This window comes from Tursiops truncatus, chromosome 11 (genome assembly GCF_011762595.2).
Source record: "Tursiops truncatus isolate mTurTru1 chromosome 11, mTurTru1.mat.Y, whole genome shotgun sequence".
Taxonomy (NCBI): Eukaryota; Metazoa; Chordata; class Mammalia; order Artiodactyla; family Delphinidae; genus Tursiops; species Tursiops truncatus.
Window position 1 is genome coordinate 96339423 of NC_047044.1, and position 17399 is coordinate 96356821.

At 56.5% G+C, this 17399-nt stretch overlaps 2 protein-coding genes across 11 annotated transcripts in view; one reads left to right on the forward strand and one right to left on the reverse strand.

The window, feature by feature from the left end:
* Positions 1-1844: 1844 nt before the first annotated feature.
* PLEKHG6 (pleckstrin homology and RhoGEF domain containing G6) overlaps positions 1845-17399 on the reverse strand; it is a 30290-nt gene continuing 14735 nt past the window's right edge. For 3 of the 10 annotated variants that reach the window (XM_073789123.1, XM_073789117.1, XM_073789122.1), the window contains 6 exons: positions 16326-17027; positions 10095-16128; positions 4025-5105; positions 3540-3638; positions 3144-3441; positions 1845-2356 (listed from right to left, as the gene is read on the reverse strand). In XM_073789123.1, coding sequence (XP_073645224.1) covers positions 16119-16128; positions 16326-17027 — 712 coding nt within the window. In that variant the 3' untranslated portion in view covers positions 1845-2356; positions 3144-3441; positions 3540-3638; positions 4025-5105; positions 10095-16118. The remainder of the gene's footprint in view (positions 2357-3143; positions 3442-3539; positions 3639-4024; positions 5106-10094; positions 16129-16325; positions 17028-17399) is intronic. The other 7 variants (XM_033867151.2, XM_033867147.2, XM_073789121.1 and 4 more) reach the window with 6 other exon arrangements.
* Positions 4161-15764, forward strand: TNFRSF1A (TNF receptor superfamily member 1A). Its single transcript, XM_033867153.2, has 10 exons — positions 4161-4291; positions 10762-10915; positions 11130-11258; positions 11474-11623; positions 11770-11848; positions 13633-13703; positions 13827-13940; positions 14256-14284; positions 14471-14744; positions 14875-15764. Exons 1-10 carry the CDS (start codon positions 4253-4255, stop codon positions 15180-15182), a joined length of 1347 nt encoding a protein of 448 aa, XP_033723044.1. The 5' UTR covers positions 4161-4252; the 3' UTR covers positions 15183-15764.

Here is a 17399-nt window from a genome sequence, read left to right on the forward strand (position 1 = left end):
TTCCAGACCCCCAGTTCCTTCCCCCATTCCAGCATCAGACCTGGAACTCAGAAGTCAGCCTTCCTCATCCTCTTTGGGACCACTTCCCCTGCTGCCTTGGTCTTACTCTCCTCAACTGTAATCTCCCCGTCCTGAGGAGCCACGTGAATCTTGGGAAAGGGGAGGGGGGATGGTGGAGGGAGCGGGAAGGTAGGAAAGGTCATGACGAGGAAGTGATGTGACGACTCCTGACTTCCCTTTCGTAGACACAAGACGATGAGGGGAAAATGCTGGTGTCACAACGGTTTCCTCTCAGAGCCCTCAGGTTCAGCCTGCTCTTGTGCTCTCTGGCCACAGCCTATCATCAGTCCTGCCCCAGCCCTCCCTGGCTCCGTCTCCCCTGGCTGCGTGGGCAGGACCTGCGGGGCAAAGCTGGAGCTATTGCAGATGACAGCAATCAGCTACGCTCCCCCTCCTTCCCCTTCTCCCCCAGCCTGCGCTGGAGTTTCTCCTGCCAAAGGCATGTCCACCCTGAGCTGTTTCCTCCTCTCCTCCATCCCTCATCTTTGTGTTACTTCTGGACACTAGGGTAGTTTGTTTGTTTTTTTTAGCTTTAAAAATAGTTTATTTCCTTCTTCACCCACACACAAAGACATGCACCTTCTGACCATTATTCAAGGCATCACAAATTCCATAAAAACTTCTATTAATGTATGTGTCTTACATGATTCAAGATAAAGTGGATTTTAAAAGCAAACGGGTACCAGTTACGGGGGCCGGGAGGGGACTAGGGCAGGTACCAGTAATACAGGGCATGCGTTTTTCTAGAGTGTTTACTGAAATCGGCAGTAATCTGCACACTTGCACCGTATGAGTAGTTATCCAAGATCAGCGCATCCAGGGGAGGTGCGCCTAGTTTCTCTGTCCCAGGTCGATCAGACTGGTAGAGAAGAGAGTTCCAGTTGCCTCACTCTCCTTACTGAGCTTATCAGGTGAAGTGACTTGCCCAAGTTCATGATTCTTACAGAACCAGCTTGGAAGCCAGGTCTTCTGTGACTCAGCCTGTTTTCCTGTGACACATGGAGCTGGGATGTCAGGGGCTGGAACCCATGTCACCTCGACTGAGAGAGAGTTCAGTGCCCTTTTGATGACTCTGCTACCGTGGGGCCCGTGTGTGTGAGTCTGTGTGTGTGTGACATGTGATGGAGAGATGGGGCTCTGTTATCTAAAGCTCTTTATACTCTTTATCCTTTTCTTCATGAGCCCTAACAGCCAATCCTAGTTTGCCGCTGTCCTATTTCTCCAGCTCTCCCATTGTCTCCCTCCCCATGATTTCTTCTTCCCCTGGAGGGATTATGCTCATATACTCTCACCTCCTCCAAGAGACTGGTTAGCTGTTCATATCCCTAGATCCATGCACCTCTCACCATCTTTTCTTTTGTTTTGTTTTGTTTTTTGCGGTACGCGGGCCTCTCACCGCTGTGGCCTCTCCCGTTGCGGAGCACAGGCTCCGGACGCGCAGGCTCAGTGGCCATGGCTCACGGGCCCAGCCGCTCCGCGGCATGTGGGATCTTCCCGGACCAGGGCACAAACCCGCGTCCCCTGCATCGGCAGGCGGACTCTCAACCACTGCGCCACCAGGGAAGCCCCTCAGCATCTTTTCTTTTAAACAGAATTTTATTGAACAGTTGAATACCATGTGTCTCAAGACTTTAAACCTGCTGAGTAAATAGGCATTTATCCTAAACAATGAAAGAAATTCTCCTTTTGTGCCGGGCTATGTGTAATGGCATTGACGGTTGGCACAGACTACTAAAAATTCCTTGTAACATTAAAAATAGGACATTGACACCTGAAACGAACACAACACTGTAAATCAACTATATTTCAATAAAAATTAAAAAAAAATAGGACACTGAATAATAATTGTGAATACAAATTATTACCATTGCTACCACTGACCGAATGCTTAGTATACGGCAAAGCCTTGCTAAACACTTCACATGCGTTTGCTCATCAGTGCGTGCTTCCCATTTCTTACGTGAGAAGCCTGTGGCTCTTCTGGCGTCTTTACACTGGAAACTGGGCAATTTGACTCTCGCACTTTATTTCAGTGACTCTGCTTCTGTAAGAGCTCTGCTTCGGGTCCATGCGTGCTGTACTTGGAGCCTCCCTGTGTGTTGGTGGAGGGGACCTCCTTCCTCTGTGAGTCCAACTTCAACCCTCTTGTCCCTCAGAAGCTGGAGGATGGGGTGGAGTGAAGTCAGCCAGAAGTGGGGGCATCCAAGCTCCGTTCACATCCACAGCTCTGTTCCGGGAATCACAGAGGGGCACCAGGAAAGGGCCAGGGAGGGTGGATAGCAGCCTGGGGAGTCAGCTGGTGGATCAAGAGGCAAAGGGGTGAGTAGCTCTGATTCCAAGTCACAAAGCCCTAGGACCTCACTCCTGTCTGGTCTCCCTGCATTTCCAGCAACGTCAGCGGCTGGAGGACCCGGGGCCTGGACTGGGTCTAGGGAAGGTCATTGTGGCCAGAGAATATTTGGGTGAATGTTGTACCCTTGTTGTGGGATTCACTGGGGAGATGTCCTGCACAGATAAGCATGGCATAAAATACCCAAAGAGGGACTTCCCTGATGGTCCAGTGGTTAAGAATCCGCCTTCCAATGCAGGGGACGTGGGTTCCATCCCTGGTTGGGGAACTAGGCCCACCTGGTGCAACTACTGAACCCCCACATCTCAACTAGAGAGCCCGCATGCTGCAACTACAGAGCCCACCTGCTCTGGAGCCTGTGCGCCACAACTAGAGAGAAGCCCATGCGCTCCAACAAAAGATCCCGCGTGCTGCAACTGAGACCCGATGCAGCCAAAAATAAATAAATAAATAAATATTTTTTAAAAAATACCCGAAGAATCGGGTTGGGGGGTCTGACTCAGAAGGACTGATGGAAAGCGGTAATTATGTGTTGTAGCAAAATGGGCCCTTAGTCTGAAGTCAGGAGTCTGGGGGCTGGGCTGGCTCTGCAGGGCACATGACCTGCGTGTCTCTGGGCCTCTGTTTTCTCGATTATAAAACAACGGGGCTGCGGTAGATGATCTCTGAGCGCAATTCGGATTGATGTATCGGAATATTTGGGAAAGGGGCACTGGGAACATACTAGTAATACCTGATGGAGAGAGCTGTAATTCCACAGCGTTGTCACGGATGTGATCTCATTAGGACTCATGACATCATCTTCCCCACGAAGGCAGGCCAGGCACTGTCGCTCTCATTTCAAAACCGAGGTCTTTGGAGAGGTCCCACCATCGTTTGGAGGCAGAGCCAGGATCCGCTGTTGGGAGCATCGCCCAGCAAAGACTGGATGAGAACTGGGGCGGAGGGGGTGGGGCAGGGAGGTGCGGGGCGGCAGGGCCCCAAGTCAGGGCTAGGCTTTACTCTGAGGTTTGGGTTCGAGGCGTAAATTCCTAAGAAAGTGAGAGATTACGGTGTCAGTGGAGAGCTCTGGGGAAAGGGGAAGGGGTTCTAAGGAACACTGAGGACTTGTCTGGCATCAGACGCTTACCTGCCGGTGTCAAGAAATCCTGCCGGCAACCTCACGAGACAGCGGCTCTCCATTTTGCAAACTGGAACACAGCATCCGAGTTTGCCCAACACCACCCACCTAAAAAGTAGAGAATCCTGAGCTGGAACCCAGCGAATCTGACTCCAAAGCCCCGAGTCCTTCTACTATGGTTCATTTGGGAAAGGCCGGGCGATGGGGGGAGGGGGCAGGGGGCCGGCGCTCCTGGGTGTCTGGGTGGGAGTGGTCAGACCCGCGCACGTGGCAGGGCAGCTGGATCCGGGCGCCCGCGCTCGCACTGGGTACAAAAGGTTAAGGCACCTTGGCCCCCCTCCTCCCGCCTCCTCCCGCCTCCTCCCGCCACCTCCCGCCCCTTCACGCCTCCTCTCGCCTCCTCCCGCCTCCACCCGCCTCCACCCCGGCTCTTCCTGTCCTGAAGTTGCAACACCCCCCCTCTCCCTTCCCCTCCCACCTCCTCTCTGCTTAACTTTTCTCTGAGTTCTCCGAACTCAGGCTGCAGTGCCGGCCTTCCGGGTTTGAGGTCCCCGGGACCCGGCTGTGATCCGCGCCCCAGTCTCAACCCTCCACTCCCCTGCCCGACGCCCGGGCTCCACTCCGGACCCTGCTCATCCTGGGACTGTGTCGCTGCCACTGTCGCCTCTGTCCATCACTGCCTGAGCCCTGATGGGGGAGTGAGAGGCCACAGCTGGCCGGACATGGGCCTCCCCACCGTGCCTGGCCTGCTGCTGCCACTGGTGAGACGGGGGACGGAGGGCGGAGTGGGCTGGCGGGCGAGCGGCGCCTGGGGCGGGAGAGAGCCGAGGGCCGGGCCCCAGCCTCAGGCCTGCGCGGCCTGACCTCAAACACTGCCCCATTCATTCGCTGCCCTGAGTCGGGAGCAAGGGAGAAGTTTGAAAGGCACGGAGGGAAAGGGGTTCCCGGGCTGCCAGGAAGACGGGGGGCAGGTGCCCACGGCGGGGGCGGGGGAGTTTGTTAAGAAACCGAAAGGAGTGGGAGAAAGAAGGTCTGTCCTCTCAGAGTCCAGATGGTTCTGAATTGTGTCCGGCAGGTCAGCAGTCTTGGGCCGTGGACAGGCGAGGCTGCCGGTGAGCCCAGCTGAGCACACCCTGCTGGAGGGCAGGGACTGGATGCCAGCGAAGTGGGGAAACTGAGTCTGGGAGAGGCCCTGGCTCGGGGCGGGTAGGCTTGGGATGCCGTGTGTTGGAGGCATTTGGGAGGGGGGTCGGTAGCCGGATAGGCCTCCCCAGGCCCAGGCCTCCCCCCCGGGGGGCACGCTTCACCCTGGGTCTGTGGCCCCTGTCTGTGGGCCTGACCCTCCTCCCCCGCCTCAGAGCCCTGGACCTGCCCCCCAAGCCCTTCCCACGGACCCAGACAACAGAGCACTTGCTTTCTTCTCCCACAGCTCAGTTTGGGGAAGTTGGTAGACAGTTGTTTTCGTCACTGGAAAATGTCCCTTTCTCTTGCTTCAGCCTTGTTTCAATGCATCCCTGACCCCTCCACGTCCTGCAGTCGTCCTGCGCAGAAATCCAGCCCCTCGCCTCCACCTAGCTGGGGGCACTGCGTTGGTCACTTTCTTCAGGGTTCCTGCTCTTCCCTGGCCCAACCGCCACTCCCCACCCCTCCTCCCCCACCCCTCCTCCCCCACCCCTCCTCCCCTACCTCTCCTCCCCCACCTCTCCTCCCCCCACCTCTTCTTCCCCCAGGGTCTTGTACTGTGTCCCCAAATCATCCCTTTCTTTTCTGTCCCATCTCCTCAGACTTCTCGAGTCTCCTTTCTGAACCTTTCTCTCCAGTTCCTCCCGCTTCTTCTGCTTTAGTCCACGTTTCTAGACCCTAGTTCCCTGCGCAGCACCCCGCCACCTCCTGTGGCCCCAGGCCCACCTTTCCCTCCTGTGCAGGCTGTCCTCCCCAGGGGCTCTCCCTGCTCCCCATCCAGCTGCCCTGCCTTCTCCTGTCTCCTGGCAGTGAATCCCCTGGTCCTGTCCTGACTCCCTCAGGGACTAGCTGCCTGGACTTGAGCAGGTTAACATAACCCTTCATGCCTTGCTTCTTTATCTCTAAGATGGACAGAATCGTCACTACCTCATAATGTCGTTCTGAAGATGAAATAGATAGATAGATATTAAGTATTCCATTCATTTCTGCCTGCTCGGCACTAGATACTCTTTTAGGTGCTGGACTTACAGCAGTGAACAAAAGTCTCCGCCTTCATGGAGTCTCTATTCTAGTGCAGGAACAGGGTATAGCAAACAGAAAGCACTCAATAAATGTTAGCTTTCCTATTCTTAATAGTATCAGTAGTGGTTGTAATTACTCAGTGGCTTCTGTGTTTGGAAAACAGAGGTACGGGGGAGCCTGAACAGATGAAGGAATGTGCCTGGGACTGCAGCTGATCCAGCCCGGGTTGGGGTGTGACAGCTAAGGGACCAAGCTCAGCCTGGAGCTGGAGGGGAAACAGGAGGTGTGCAGTGCTGGGTGAGGCTGTCCACGGGCTTTCCAATGGGCAATGCAGGGAACTGTGATTGTGTGGCGGCGGGGCCGGCGGGGGGGGGTGCGTGGAGGTGGGGGAAGAATGCGGGAGAGACTGTAACAGAGCACATAAGATCTTGCGTGCTCTCAACGAGCTGACAGTCTTGGAACCAAGATAGCTTATAGCAAAAAATGATTTTAGAGCACTCCAGGGAGAAATGCCCACAAAAGCATTGCGATGTGGTGCCCTGGAACACCCATGGGAGGCAGAACCGGGAGGGGTGTGAGTGCCGTCCTGCTGCCTTTTCTGCTCAGCTGATCTCAGCTCCAGCGCCTGTGCTCCCTGCAGAGACGCAGAGTCCACAGTCGCCCGTCTCTGACCCAACTGAGAGCTCAAGCCATGTATTCACCTGGGCATCCCTGCGGGACCTGCGTCTCTACCGTGCTCCGTAACTGTTTGTTGAATGAATAAAGGATGGAATGAGGGACAAAATGCCTCATAGAAGAGTGGTTTTGGAGCTGAGCTTTAAAGCCACTCACTGGCAGCAGGCTGGAAAGAAAGGGGACTGGTTTGAGGTAGAGCGGAGGAACGGAGAGATGGGATTTTGTGTTGGGGGCTGGTGGTGGCAGGAAGCTGAGCACCTTGGCTGCAGGGGAAGGACCCTGTTGAGGAACAAGAAGAAGCGAGAAAGAGAAAATTGGAGAAAGTGGGGGAAGGGATGGAGAGAGAGTCCTGACTGTGGTCCCAGGTAGAGGAATTCATTCATTCATTCGTTCATAAATGGTTCTCTCAGGGCCGCTGCACCTGGGCATGTGTCCAGTATAGCAGTGAGGTACCTCTGCAAGTTCTCATTCAGGGAAAGAGTGACCCATGGAAATGATGTTTGAGGTCCGGCCCCGGAAAGGAAGATTCCCACACCTGTGGGTGCAAGTTGAAGCTTAAATGCAGATAAGAAAGCGTGTAGGATGGATTGGAGCAGGAAAAAGGCGGGAAGACGGTTGCAGTGATCCGGGTGTGAGGCAACCCCTGGACTTGGAAAGGATTGAGAGATGACAGGGGAGGTCTGGCAAGATGGACTACAGACTGGATGGCAGCACGGGAGGGATGGGGGCTTTGAGGAGAGAAGGGTGGCAAAGAGAGGTTGCTGGTGTGACATCTGTCCAGGTCAGGAGGTCGATGGATTTCCTTTGGGGCATGTTGAGGGTCTGGAGAATAGCCAAGTGAAGTGGGCATCTAACAGGCCAGAGCAGAGGTTCTCAGACTCACATCTGCCGTTGTGTCGTTCGTAAGTGACACAAAACCTTCACTCACCAGGGATGCTCAGAAGGAGAGGAAGGCTTGTCAGCATCTCCTGTGAGGGTGTTTGCGGTTGTGCGTGTGTGTGGGAAGGAGAGGGGAACTCTCCCCTGGAGATAAATATATGCCTACAGGGAGGCACTGACTCCCATCTTCCCACTTAGGTTTTCACTGGCCTTCACTGGAGTGGAAGACAGATAGTCATGAAATCACCCAGTCAAACCACATTTATTTCCCTCTTCCAGTTCTGGGTGCAGAGGATTAGACATTATCTCTGACCAAAACACTTTCTCATCTCTCATCGCATAGTTTATGGTCTGTTTGGGGAGACCGTATCTACTCACCCTAGGTAGTTATGGTAAGAGCCCAAAATAGGTATAGTTTATTCATATTTTTAAAGTTCACAGGGTGGTTATGTATCTCATGAGTTGGAGTGGGGGGAAACCTCATTAATGGGGGGCTTTCGGGGAGGGAGGCCGGGCCTCAACTGGGCCTTGGAGGAGAAGCTGTTGTGAGCTCCCCAAAGATTTTGACATCCAATGAACACAAGACATTTTAAGTTAACGAACAGATGAACGCAGGACGGGACGGTGAGGCTGCTGGGTGGGAGCTAGACCACAGGGTCCACCCCTCCGCCCCCAAGCCGTGGCCCCAGCACAGGAAGTCACACTTAAAAGACTCCCTAGGCGGAAGTTATGGGGGAGCTGGAGGGGTGCTGGGCCACCCCTTCAACCGTCTCTCCACAGGCACCCCGGCTTCCTGCGCTTCCCCTGCTCCAGGCCACAGGCACTCAGGCTGCCTGGGGTCTGGGCGCTCAGAGTTCACCTCCTAGCTCCGCTGTTTTGCTGCAAGGTGCAGCGGCTGAGCATTGGCGCCAGCCAGTGCCGAGGAACGGTGCCTGCTGGCTCCTGGGGTCGGAGTGGGCTGGCTCCGGGGGCTGCTGGGGACTGGGGGGACCCGGGGAAATGGTGCTGCTTGTCTTACATCCCGTCTTGCTCGCTCCCTCCCGGAACTGGGTGCTCAGGGCTCTGGAGTTTTGCCTGTGCTGCCAGTGGGCTTGTGGGAGGGGCGTGTGGAGCCTCAGAACTGGCCGCGTTTCCTAAGGATTGTTTGAGGACCCCAGGGAGGTGCCCAAGCCCAACCCAGCTGGCCAGAACCAGTCAGGCTGTGGGAAGGCAGTGAACCCGGGTGGGAGGGCAGCCTTGGTTTGCTCCCTTCTGGAACTGGGAAGTGTCGGGGGCGGGGTGGGGCTCACGTGAGAAGCCAGGGAAAGGACAAACCCGCAGAGAGACTGGCTGAACCCGGAGGAGGAGCCTGGGCGGGGCTGGGTCTGAAGGAAGGATGCTGAGGGGTGGGAAGGAGCTGAGTGGCCCTCAGGGAGGGGCGGGTAGTGACCTGATGGGAGGAAGCAGGGGGTCGGCCGAGACTTCCCTTTGGGATGGAATGGGATAGGGAGCCATTTCCCGAAAAAGTGGGGCCAAGGGGGACTGAGGCCCATTGCCTGGCTCCTGGGAGGAGAAGGGGAGGAAAGGGGCCTCTGAGTGGGGATTGGAGGGAGAGACTGGCCCACAGGAGGAAGGGATCGGATCGGGTCCCAATTGCGGGCTGGTCCCTTCAGCCTTTCTGCTGACTCATGACCCTTGAGGAGCTGGGGAAGCTGCTGGTTCCCTCTCCCTCCCCTAGATTCCCTCCCTCCCTCTGGCCTGAGTCACCGGGCAGAGCTTCTGGGAAAAGATTTCCCTTTCCCGGATCTGACTTAACCCCCAAAGTGCTGGAGATCGCGGTGGGAGGCACGTGGACGGAGAAGGTGCCTCTCCCTCCTTCCTGGGAAGGACCCCCACCCCACCCCAACCCGCCGCCGTTCTTTTTCCTGATGCTGTCTCTGCCGGTTGGCTCTGCTCCCAGCCTCCTGGGTGGAATTCCAAGTGCCAGTGACCTTAGGTGCTGTGAGCCCTTCTTCGGGGAAAGGAACCACACTCTCAGGACTGGGAAGTCCTTCCCATAAACACTCCAAGCTTTTCCTGTTGCTCTGGAAGCCTCAGCCCTGTTCTCAGGGGAGGTGGCACAGCGCTGGAGTGGCCAGGGAAGGGTGCTGCCTCTGGGTGGGGAGGGCGCCCTACACCCCTGGGGGGTGGCAGCTGGGTTTCTGAGTGTGGCTTCCCCTGTGTGGGGCTGGGGCGGGGGCTTGGGCTTCCGGGCCGCTGCAGCGACACCTAGCGGGGGACTTGGGTGTGACCTGCCTACAGCCTTGGGCTACCAGGCCCTCCTGTCCTGGGCTGGGGTTTCTGGGATCTGATTAGCCTGTTGCTCCCAAAGTTTAACATCCTTGGAGGACATCCTCTTATCTTCATATAAGGCGGGCTTTGTAGCAGAGAAAACAAAATCAAGGGCCAGGGAAAGCCAGGAAGAGGCTGGTAGGAGGTGAAACAGCAAAGTCTGGGTTGGAGCTCAACACAGCCTCCTGGCCGTGCCGTCCCAGCTCTGAAGCCAGGGCTGGGCGAGTGATTCCGGGACGGGGGGCCCGGCCTGGGGCCGGAAAACAGGCTCCCCGGACACCCCGATGTGCAGAGGGCAGAGGGACTCCCTGGCACGCCCTCAGCTCCTGGCTCGGTGGTCTTTGAGCCAGACCCCCAGCCTCCAGCCGGCTACGATTACGTGTAACCTCCATGCCTGTGCCCCCTCCCGCCCCACCTAAACCTCATCACCTTTCTACCCCCATCCCTGACCCTGAACTTTCCCTTTTTCTCCACTCCCCCTTTGCCCGGGCCAACCTGGGGTGTCCGTGCAGGTTTACTGGCGGAAGGGGATGCAGCACGGAGTCCGAGGGCAGGATCCTGAGTGAGGTTTTGGTACAGATTGACAAAGAAACTCTTCCTGTGGCTTCTGCCCGCTGTCCAGGAATGGCCCCCACAGGGACATCGCTCACCTCCACTCCAATCTGATGTTACAAAAAACCTTTTTAATGGCATAACATAGTTCAGGAAAGTGCACAGATCCTAACTGTTCACCTCCGTGAATGTGCACAGTGAATACGCTGTGAACGCAGCACCCAGATGGAGAAGCGCCACCCCAATCTTTAGGGCTACTCGTCGGAAGGAAGGTCCTGTTCCCAACCCAGAAAACTCCTTGAACATCTGCCTTGTGCCCAGCACTAACAGCTGCTTCAGGGAAATAAGGATAAAATACAGCCCGTGCCTGGAGTTTACCAGCCTTGAGTTGGAAGGACAGAAACGCACACACAGGACAACCAGAGGACAACTAGATGGCACTGTGCCGGCAGCCTAGGCTTAGAGGAGAACGTGGCGTGTGAGCGGGAGTGGCCTGGGGAGAATGTTCCGCTGAGAAAAGACTTGAGCTGGGAAGGCTTTAGACTCGCTCCCTCTGAGACCCCACCCCTCCCTCTCCTGATGGGGTCTTCTCCGTCTGACTCTTCCCCAGGTGCTCCGGGCTCTGTTGGTGGATGTGTACCCCGCGGGGATTCATGGGCTGGTCCCTCACCCCGGGGACCGGGAGAAGAGAGAGAGTTCGTGTCCCCAAGGGAAATATAGCCACCCTCAAAATAATTCCATTTGCTGTACCAAGTGCCACAAAGGTAGGAGGAGGGGTAACCGTGGGGCTCCTCAGGGGCCCTGCTTCTCCCTTTGCTCTTTCCAGATGTTCCGGAACGTGGGGTCCCTGACTTGGCTGCCTCTCCAGGGCTGGGAGTTTCTCCCTCCTTTCCTCTCCCAGGGACTTCGGGGAGGTGCCCGGGCCGTCCTGGGGCTGGGGCTCCTGGCTGCAGCCTAACCCCGACCCCCCAATCACAGGTACCTACCTGTACAATGATTGTCCGGGCCCGGGGCTGGACACGGACTGCAGGGTGTGTGCCCGCGGCACCTTTACCGCTTCGGAGAACCACCTCAGACAATGTCTGAGCTGCTCCAAGTGCCGGAAAGGTAAGTCCCAGCAGGGGGGCGGGACTCTAAACCGACTGGGTCAGGTGGGTGTGCGCGTCTTGTCTCCAGGGGAAGGTACGAAGCTGTGCTGCTGCGGGTGGGCAGGGATGCATGTGCGCAAGTGAACGAATGCATGGGTGTGAGCGTGCGTTACCCAGAGAGACACACCCGGTGGGGACAGTGGGAGCTCATACCCCATCTACCCCCCGCACCAGAAATGTTCCAGGTGGAGATTGCTCCTTGCGCAGTGGACAAGGATACCGTGTGTGGCTGCAGGAAGAACCAGTATCGGAAGTATTGGAGTGAAACTCTGTTCCAGTGTCTGAACTGCAGCCTCTGCCCCAACGGCACGGTGCACCACTCCTGTGAGCATGGCCCTCCCGACCCAGCTGGTCACCCCATCTCCGGAGGGCGGTCTCCAGCTTGCTGTACCCCTGCCCCCCCGGTTCTCCCTCCGGCCCTCAGGGTGCTGGGCCATCCTCCTTCAGCTGTGCCGCATCTCTCCCTACAGGCAAGGAGAGACAGGACACCGTCTGCCACTGCCACGTGGGGTTCTTTCTAAGAGATGCTGAGTGCGTCTCCTGTGCTCAGTGAGTACTTCTGCTGGCTGCTGGGCACCGGATCGGCATGGGAGGGGGAGACTGTGGGAGGTGCTCTGGCTCCTCCAGGCTGTTTGGATGGGAGACACTTCATGTCAAGATGCCAGACAGTCCTCCCTGCCCCCAACTTGTTCCTAAAATCTCATGAAGTCTCTGTGGATAGAGGCACATACCGCAAGGACTTGAAGTTCTTTTTAGACATTCAGATGTTTTTTGGAAGACGTTCAGATTCTTGAGCAACAGACCCTACTATGGATTCTAGGAATACACTTTTACATCTCTGAAATCATACTGCATCTTACAACAGTTGACGGTGTATCATGGTTCAGTTGGCACCTGTGTGTGTGTGTGTGTGTGTGTGTGTGTGTGTGTGTGTGTGTGTGATGTAAATCGTAATGTCTCTGATTATTGACCTTAGGTTTAATGCAGTGTGCACTTTCCTCCCCAGTCCCTTGACCGCACCTCCTCACTCCTTCTGGCTCTGCAGGGGCTGTTCTTGCACACTTGCTTGCAAAGAGGAAACTGAGGGTTCTAAAGTTGAATTGCCCTGGGTTTAACATCTCAGGCTGTGTGAGCTTGGGCAAGTGACTTAACATCTCTGAGCCTTAGTTGTTTTTACCTTTAAAGTAAGGATAATGACATCAGGTTGGCAAAGCTGTAAGGACCACAAAAAATAGCCACAAAGTGTCTGACAAGAAACTATGTTCTTTTTCCCACGAATTTCTTCCTCTTAAAAGCACTTCTACACCCCTTCCATGTGGTTCTCACCAGGAGCTTGTGAGGTGGGCAAAATGACCTCTCCCTGCTTTCAGATTCCTGCTGAGAACTCACCTCCTCAAGTTCCTTCTAGGACCCCTGATGTAGTTCTCATTAGTCCATGCTGCCCAGTGCCAGCTCCAAAACGGGAAGATGCGCTTGTTCTAGAGTGTTCTCTGGCTGCCCCCAGCAAGATGTGTTTTTTAATTGTTCACATGCATGCTAGACCCCTCTGTCAAAGTTAGGTGCTGTCATCAGCAGTGTCATCTAGAGAAAAAGCTCTTTAACCTTTTTTTCACTGGATTCTCATCAGTAAAACAGTGATAAAATAACAATTCAATGACAGTCAGCATTTATTGAGGGCTTACTATATGTCAGGCATAATTATCTCACTTAATCCTCAATCTTGACAGTGGGTAGGATCCCTGTTTTACTGATGAGGAAACTGAGGCTTACAGGTGAAGTGATTTGCCTGGAGTCACACTGCTAGCCAATGAATGGGGCTGGAATTTATACCTGACTCTGACTGCTTTTAACTCTTTTTCTACATAATGTCTTTTTTTTCTTTCTTTTTTTTTTTTTTTTTGCGGTACGCGGGCCTCTCACTGTTGTGGCCTCTCCCGTTGCGGAGCACAGGCTCCGGACGCGCAGGCTCAGCGGCCATGGCTCACGGGCCCAGCCGCTCCGCGGCATGTGGGATCCTCCCGGACCGGGGCACGAACCCGTGTCCCCTGCATCGGCAGGCGGACTCTCAACCACTGCGCCACCAGGGAAGCCCTCTACATAGCTTCTTCAAGATCAAATCCCGCTCTAAAATGAAATGATTTGGGGATTAACTAATGTTTCTTTCCTCCGCATCAATTCCCAAGATAGGATTAATTTCCATTATATCAAGAGATAGCTAAAATATTTGTAAAGCCAAGAATTTCCAACAATCTGTGTGGTTTTTTTCTTTTTCTTTTTTTCCTGTATTCCTCTTACGGTGGGCCCCTACTCACCAGCACTCTCTCTTCTTTTAGCTGTAAGAACACGGAGTGCGAGAAGTTATGTCCAGCTCTACCTGTAACTAGTAACAACTCTCAGGACCCAGGTGAGGAGAATTATCCTGGTGCCCATGCCCATGGACCCTTTCCTAGTCATGCCCCTCCCCATCCGTCCTGCCCTGCTACCTCCAGAGCCCCTCTCCTCTGACCACAATCTGCTCTGTTTCCAGGCACCACAGTACTGTTGCCCCTGGTGATCGTATTTGGTCTTTGCCTGGCATCCTTCCTCCTCATTGTTTTAGCATGCCGATACCAGCGGTGGAAGCCCAAGCTCTACTCCATCGGTGAGTGGGGCCTTTGGGAAGGGAAAGGGTGCTGGTAGGAATGCAGGAGGAGGCTTCAGAGGAGGCGGGAGGGAGGGGTGCACAGGCATGGAGGGAGATGAGGAATGTCCCCTTAGTTCGCTGGCGAGGACCCCACTGGCACGAGGTGGTCTTGGACGGCTGGTGAGAGCTCATACTGCATCAGTAGCTCTCTCGTCCCTGGGGCCACATAGGCCCTGAAGCATGTCACCACAAGTACCCATCGCCAGCCCCATGATGGGCGCCAGGGTTGAGAGAGGAAGTGAAATCTGTGACGCTTTGTCTCTTTTTTCTCAGTTTGTGGGCAGTCGGCTCCTGTAAAGGAGGTAAGGTGAAACCGGGGAACTACCCGCAGTCTTCCCTGACTGTCCGTTGTCATCTTGTAACACCCAAATCGTCCTGGGGCTCCCCTGATTCCCTCTAGCCCCAACTCCCGTCCGGAATCCAGAAGAAGGAGGGCTGGGGCTGTATTTCCTCTTCCCCGCTAATGCTGTGCCTTCTCTCTCTCTCAGGGGGAGCCAGAGCCCCTGGCCCCGGCCCCAGGCTTCAGTCCCATCCCGAGCTTCAGTCCTGCCTCCAGTCCCACCTTCACCCCCTGTGACCCCCCGTGGTCCAACTTCAGAGTCACATCTCTCCCCAGAGAGATGGCCCCGCCCCACCAAGGGGCTGGCCCCATCCTCCCTGCGCCTCCAGCCTCCACCCCCGTCCCCACCCCTGTGCAGAAGTGGGAGGCCAGCGCCCACGGCGCCCCCAGCGCCCCCAGCGCCCCCGCTCCGCTCGCAGATGGTGAGTTCCTCATTCATCCTCGCAGGGAACCCCGGCCGGGGAGGCGGGTGGGCGGGGCGCCCGGGGCGAGTGGGTGTGGGCCGGGTGGGGAGGGCCGCCGCTCCGGGCTCACCGCGCCGCCTCCCGGCAGCTGACCCCGCGACACTGTACGCTGTGGTGGACGGCGTGCCCCCGTTGCGCTGGAAGGAGTTCGTGCGGCGGCTGGGGCTGAGTGATCACGAAATCGAGCGGCTGGAGCTGCAGAACTTGCGCTGCCTGCGCGAGGCGCAGTACAGCATGCTGGCGGCCTGGCGGCGGCGCACCCCACGGCGCGAGGCCACGCTGGAGCTGCTGGGCCGCGTGCTCCGCGACATGGACCTGCTCGGCTGCCTGGAGGACATCGAGGAAGCGCTGGGCGGCCCCGCCCCCCTCGCGCCCGAGCCCCGCCTTCCCCGATGAGGCCACGCCCCGGCCCCTGTGGGCAGCCCTGAGACGGCTGCTTCCTGCCCCAGGCAGCCTGGAAGGACCCGCGAGATGCCCTCTGGATCCCCGTTTTTCTGGAGGGGAAGGGTCTTGGCGGAGCAGGCATGATCTGGCAGCCACTTAACCTGGTGCTACTCCCTCAGTGTGTATCTCAGCTGCCTGAGCATTGCCAGCGGGTGAGCTGTGTGTAGTGTGTGTGTCAGAGTGTGTGTGTCTGTGTGATGTGGAGTGTGTGTTACTCGTGAGAGAGGCTGAGTGTGCCAGGAGCCCAGGCGGTGGCTGCGGGGATGAGGGGCGCCTCATTGCCCATTTTGGACTTGGAGAACCCAACAAGGCTGCTTGGGGGCCCCTGGTTGGTCCCTGAGCCTGTTTCACAGTAGATAAGCAATCTTTGTTTCCATTATGTACACTAATAGAACCTTTGTCCCCCTGCCTGGACAAGCACAGAGTAAGCCGAAGTGTCCCAAGGCAGGGGAGGCACAGAACAAAGGGCCCTCCCGCTGGAGCTGTGGACTTGTAAATACACTAAAAGCCCGGAATTAAAGCTGTGCTCCTGGAGGGAGTGGCCTTTCTGCGTGGTGGGAGGCGGGGCCGGGGCCGTGATCCTGGCGGAGTAGGGGGGCGGGGGGATACCTCACCCTCGTGCAGCCCAGTAACAGAGGAGTCACCTGTGCTCAGTCTGTGACTCCTCACCCGCCAGGTTCTCTTTGCCCCGCCCTCATCTAGTGCTGGTTGGACGGCCATCTTTATGCACAACTTTATGTGGGACTCTGGTGTGTCTGTGACACATCGGTGTACAGCTCTTGATCCCCAAAGTCCTCAGAGCAGGAAGGGCAGGGTGCCTGGGGAAGTGTCCTTGAGGTAGAATCCAGGGGTGGAGGTGGTGACCAGCACTCTTACGGAGGTATTCCCTCACACCTCTCTGCAAAGGCAAGAGGCAGGTGTCAGGTAGGCAGACATGGGGTGAAGAGTGAAGCTAAAGGCCCCTCCCCGCCATGACCCCCCTCTGGTCCTGCCCTCCTGTGTTGTCCCGCCAACCCCCTGCCCCGGCATCCCCTCTGGCTCCATACTGGCCTTCCCCTCCGCTCCATCCCACGCCAGCTTCCCTTCTGCACTTACGATGCGGACAGGGGCGTGTCCAGGCGTATGACGTGAAGCCCCCGCATCCTCTGCAGTTGGACCCGAGTCAGCTTCCGAGGTCTGCTGTCCCCAGGCTCGGGGACTCTCTCAATCCTTTGGCTGGCCAGTTCCTCCCGGATCTCTCGGAGCATGTCCTCGGCCCAGAGCGGGTGAGGGGAGGGGCTGTAGCCGGGTCCCAGGAAGGGCCCCTCTTCCTCGTCCCCTGAGGATTCCCAGGGGCTTTCCCCAGAAGAGTCAGTGTGGGTCAGGGAGGGGGAGAGCTGCCACCGAAGTCGGGCCCTATGTAAGGTTTCCACTACCACATTCTCTCCAACCGAGGTCCCGCCTTCTTCCTCAGACCAGGTCGGTGGGTCTCCCCTGGGAAGGCTGTCTCCTTTCTGGACACTTGCCTCTGGCAGTTCAGGGGTGCTTCGGCGTTGGGGAGCTTGGGGGTCAGGAGGCTGGAGATGCAAAGGAACATCTCGGAGGTCCAGGGTGGAGAAGGTGCGGCGAGGGTCCCGCCGAAGGACCTTGGAGCGTAGACGGTTTGGCAGAAAGTGGGACGCCTTGGGGGAGCCTGGGACCAGAGTGCCATAGCCAGAGTCCGAGATATCATCTGGTACCAAGGGAGCATCTTCATCTGTGTCTTCCGTCACCACCAGCTGGGGGATGACGATCGAGGACCCAGGAGTCCTACAGTTACTAGCAAATGGTCAGAGTCAGATGCTGAGGGATCAAGTTCAAGTCCAGGGAGTCTCCCTTGATCCCTCCATCCAGAAATGGGCCCTCCTCCAAACTTATTTTGGTATCACTTTTACACTGCACTGACTCACTGGCTAGACTATAAGCTCCTTAAAGGCATTTTAGCCCCTGCACTCAGTCCAGAAACTTGTTACCAAGTATCTGCTGAGTGCTTCCTGAGCTCCCCTGAGGTTATCCCCCAGTGATGGAGTCTTTTTTTCTCTATAACCGTGCTGCTCAACAGCTGTTATTTTGGGTGAAACTCCCACGCTCTCTGGGGATTTGAACTAGCCGGGTCCCTGCAGCTCTGACATTCCGCAAACCCATACTGGC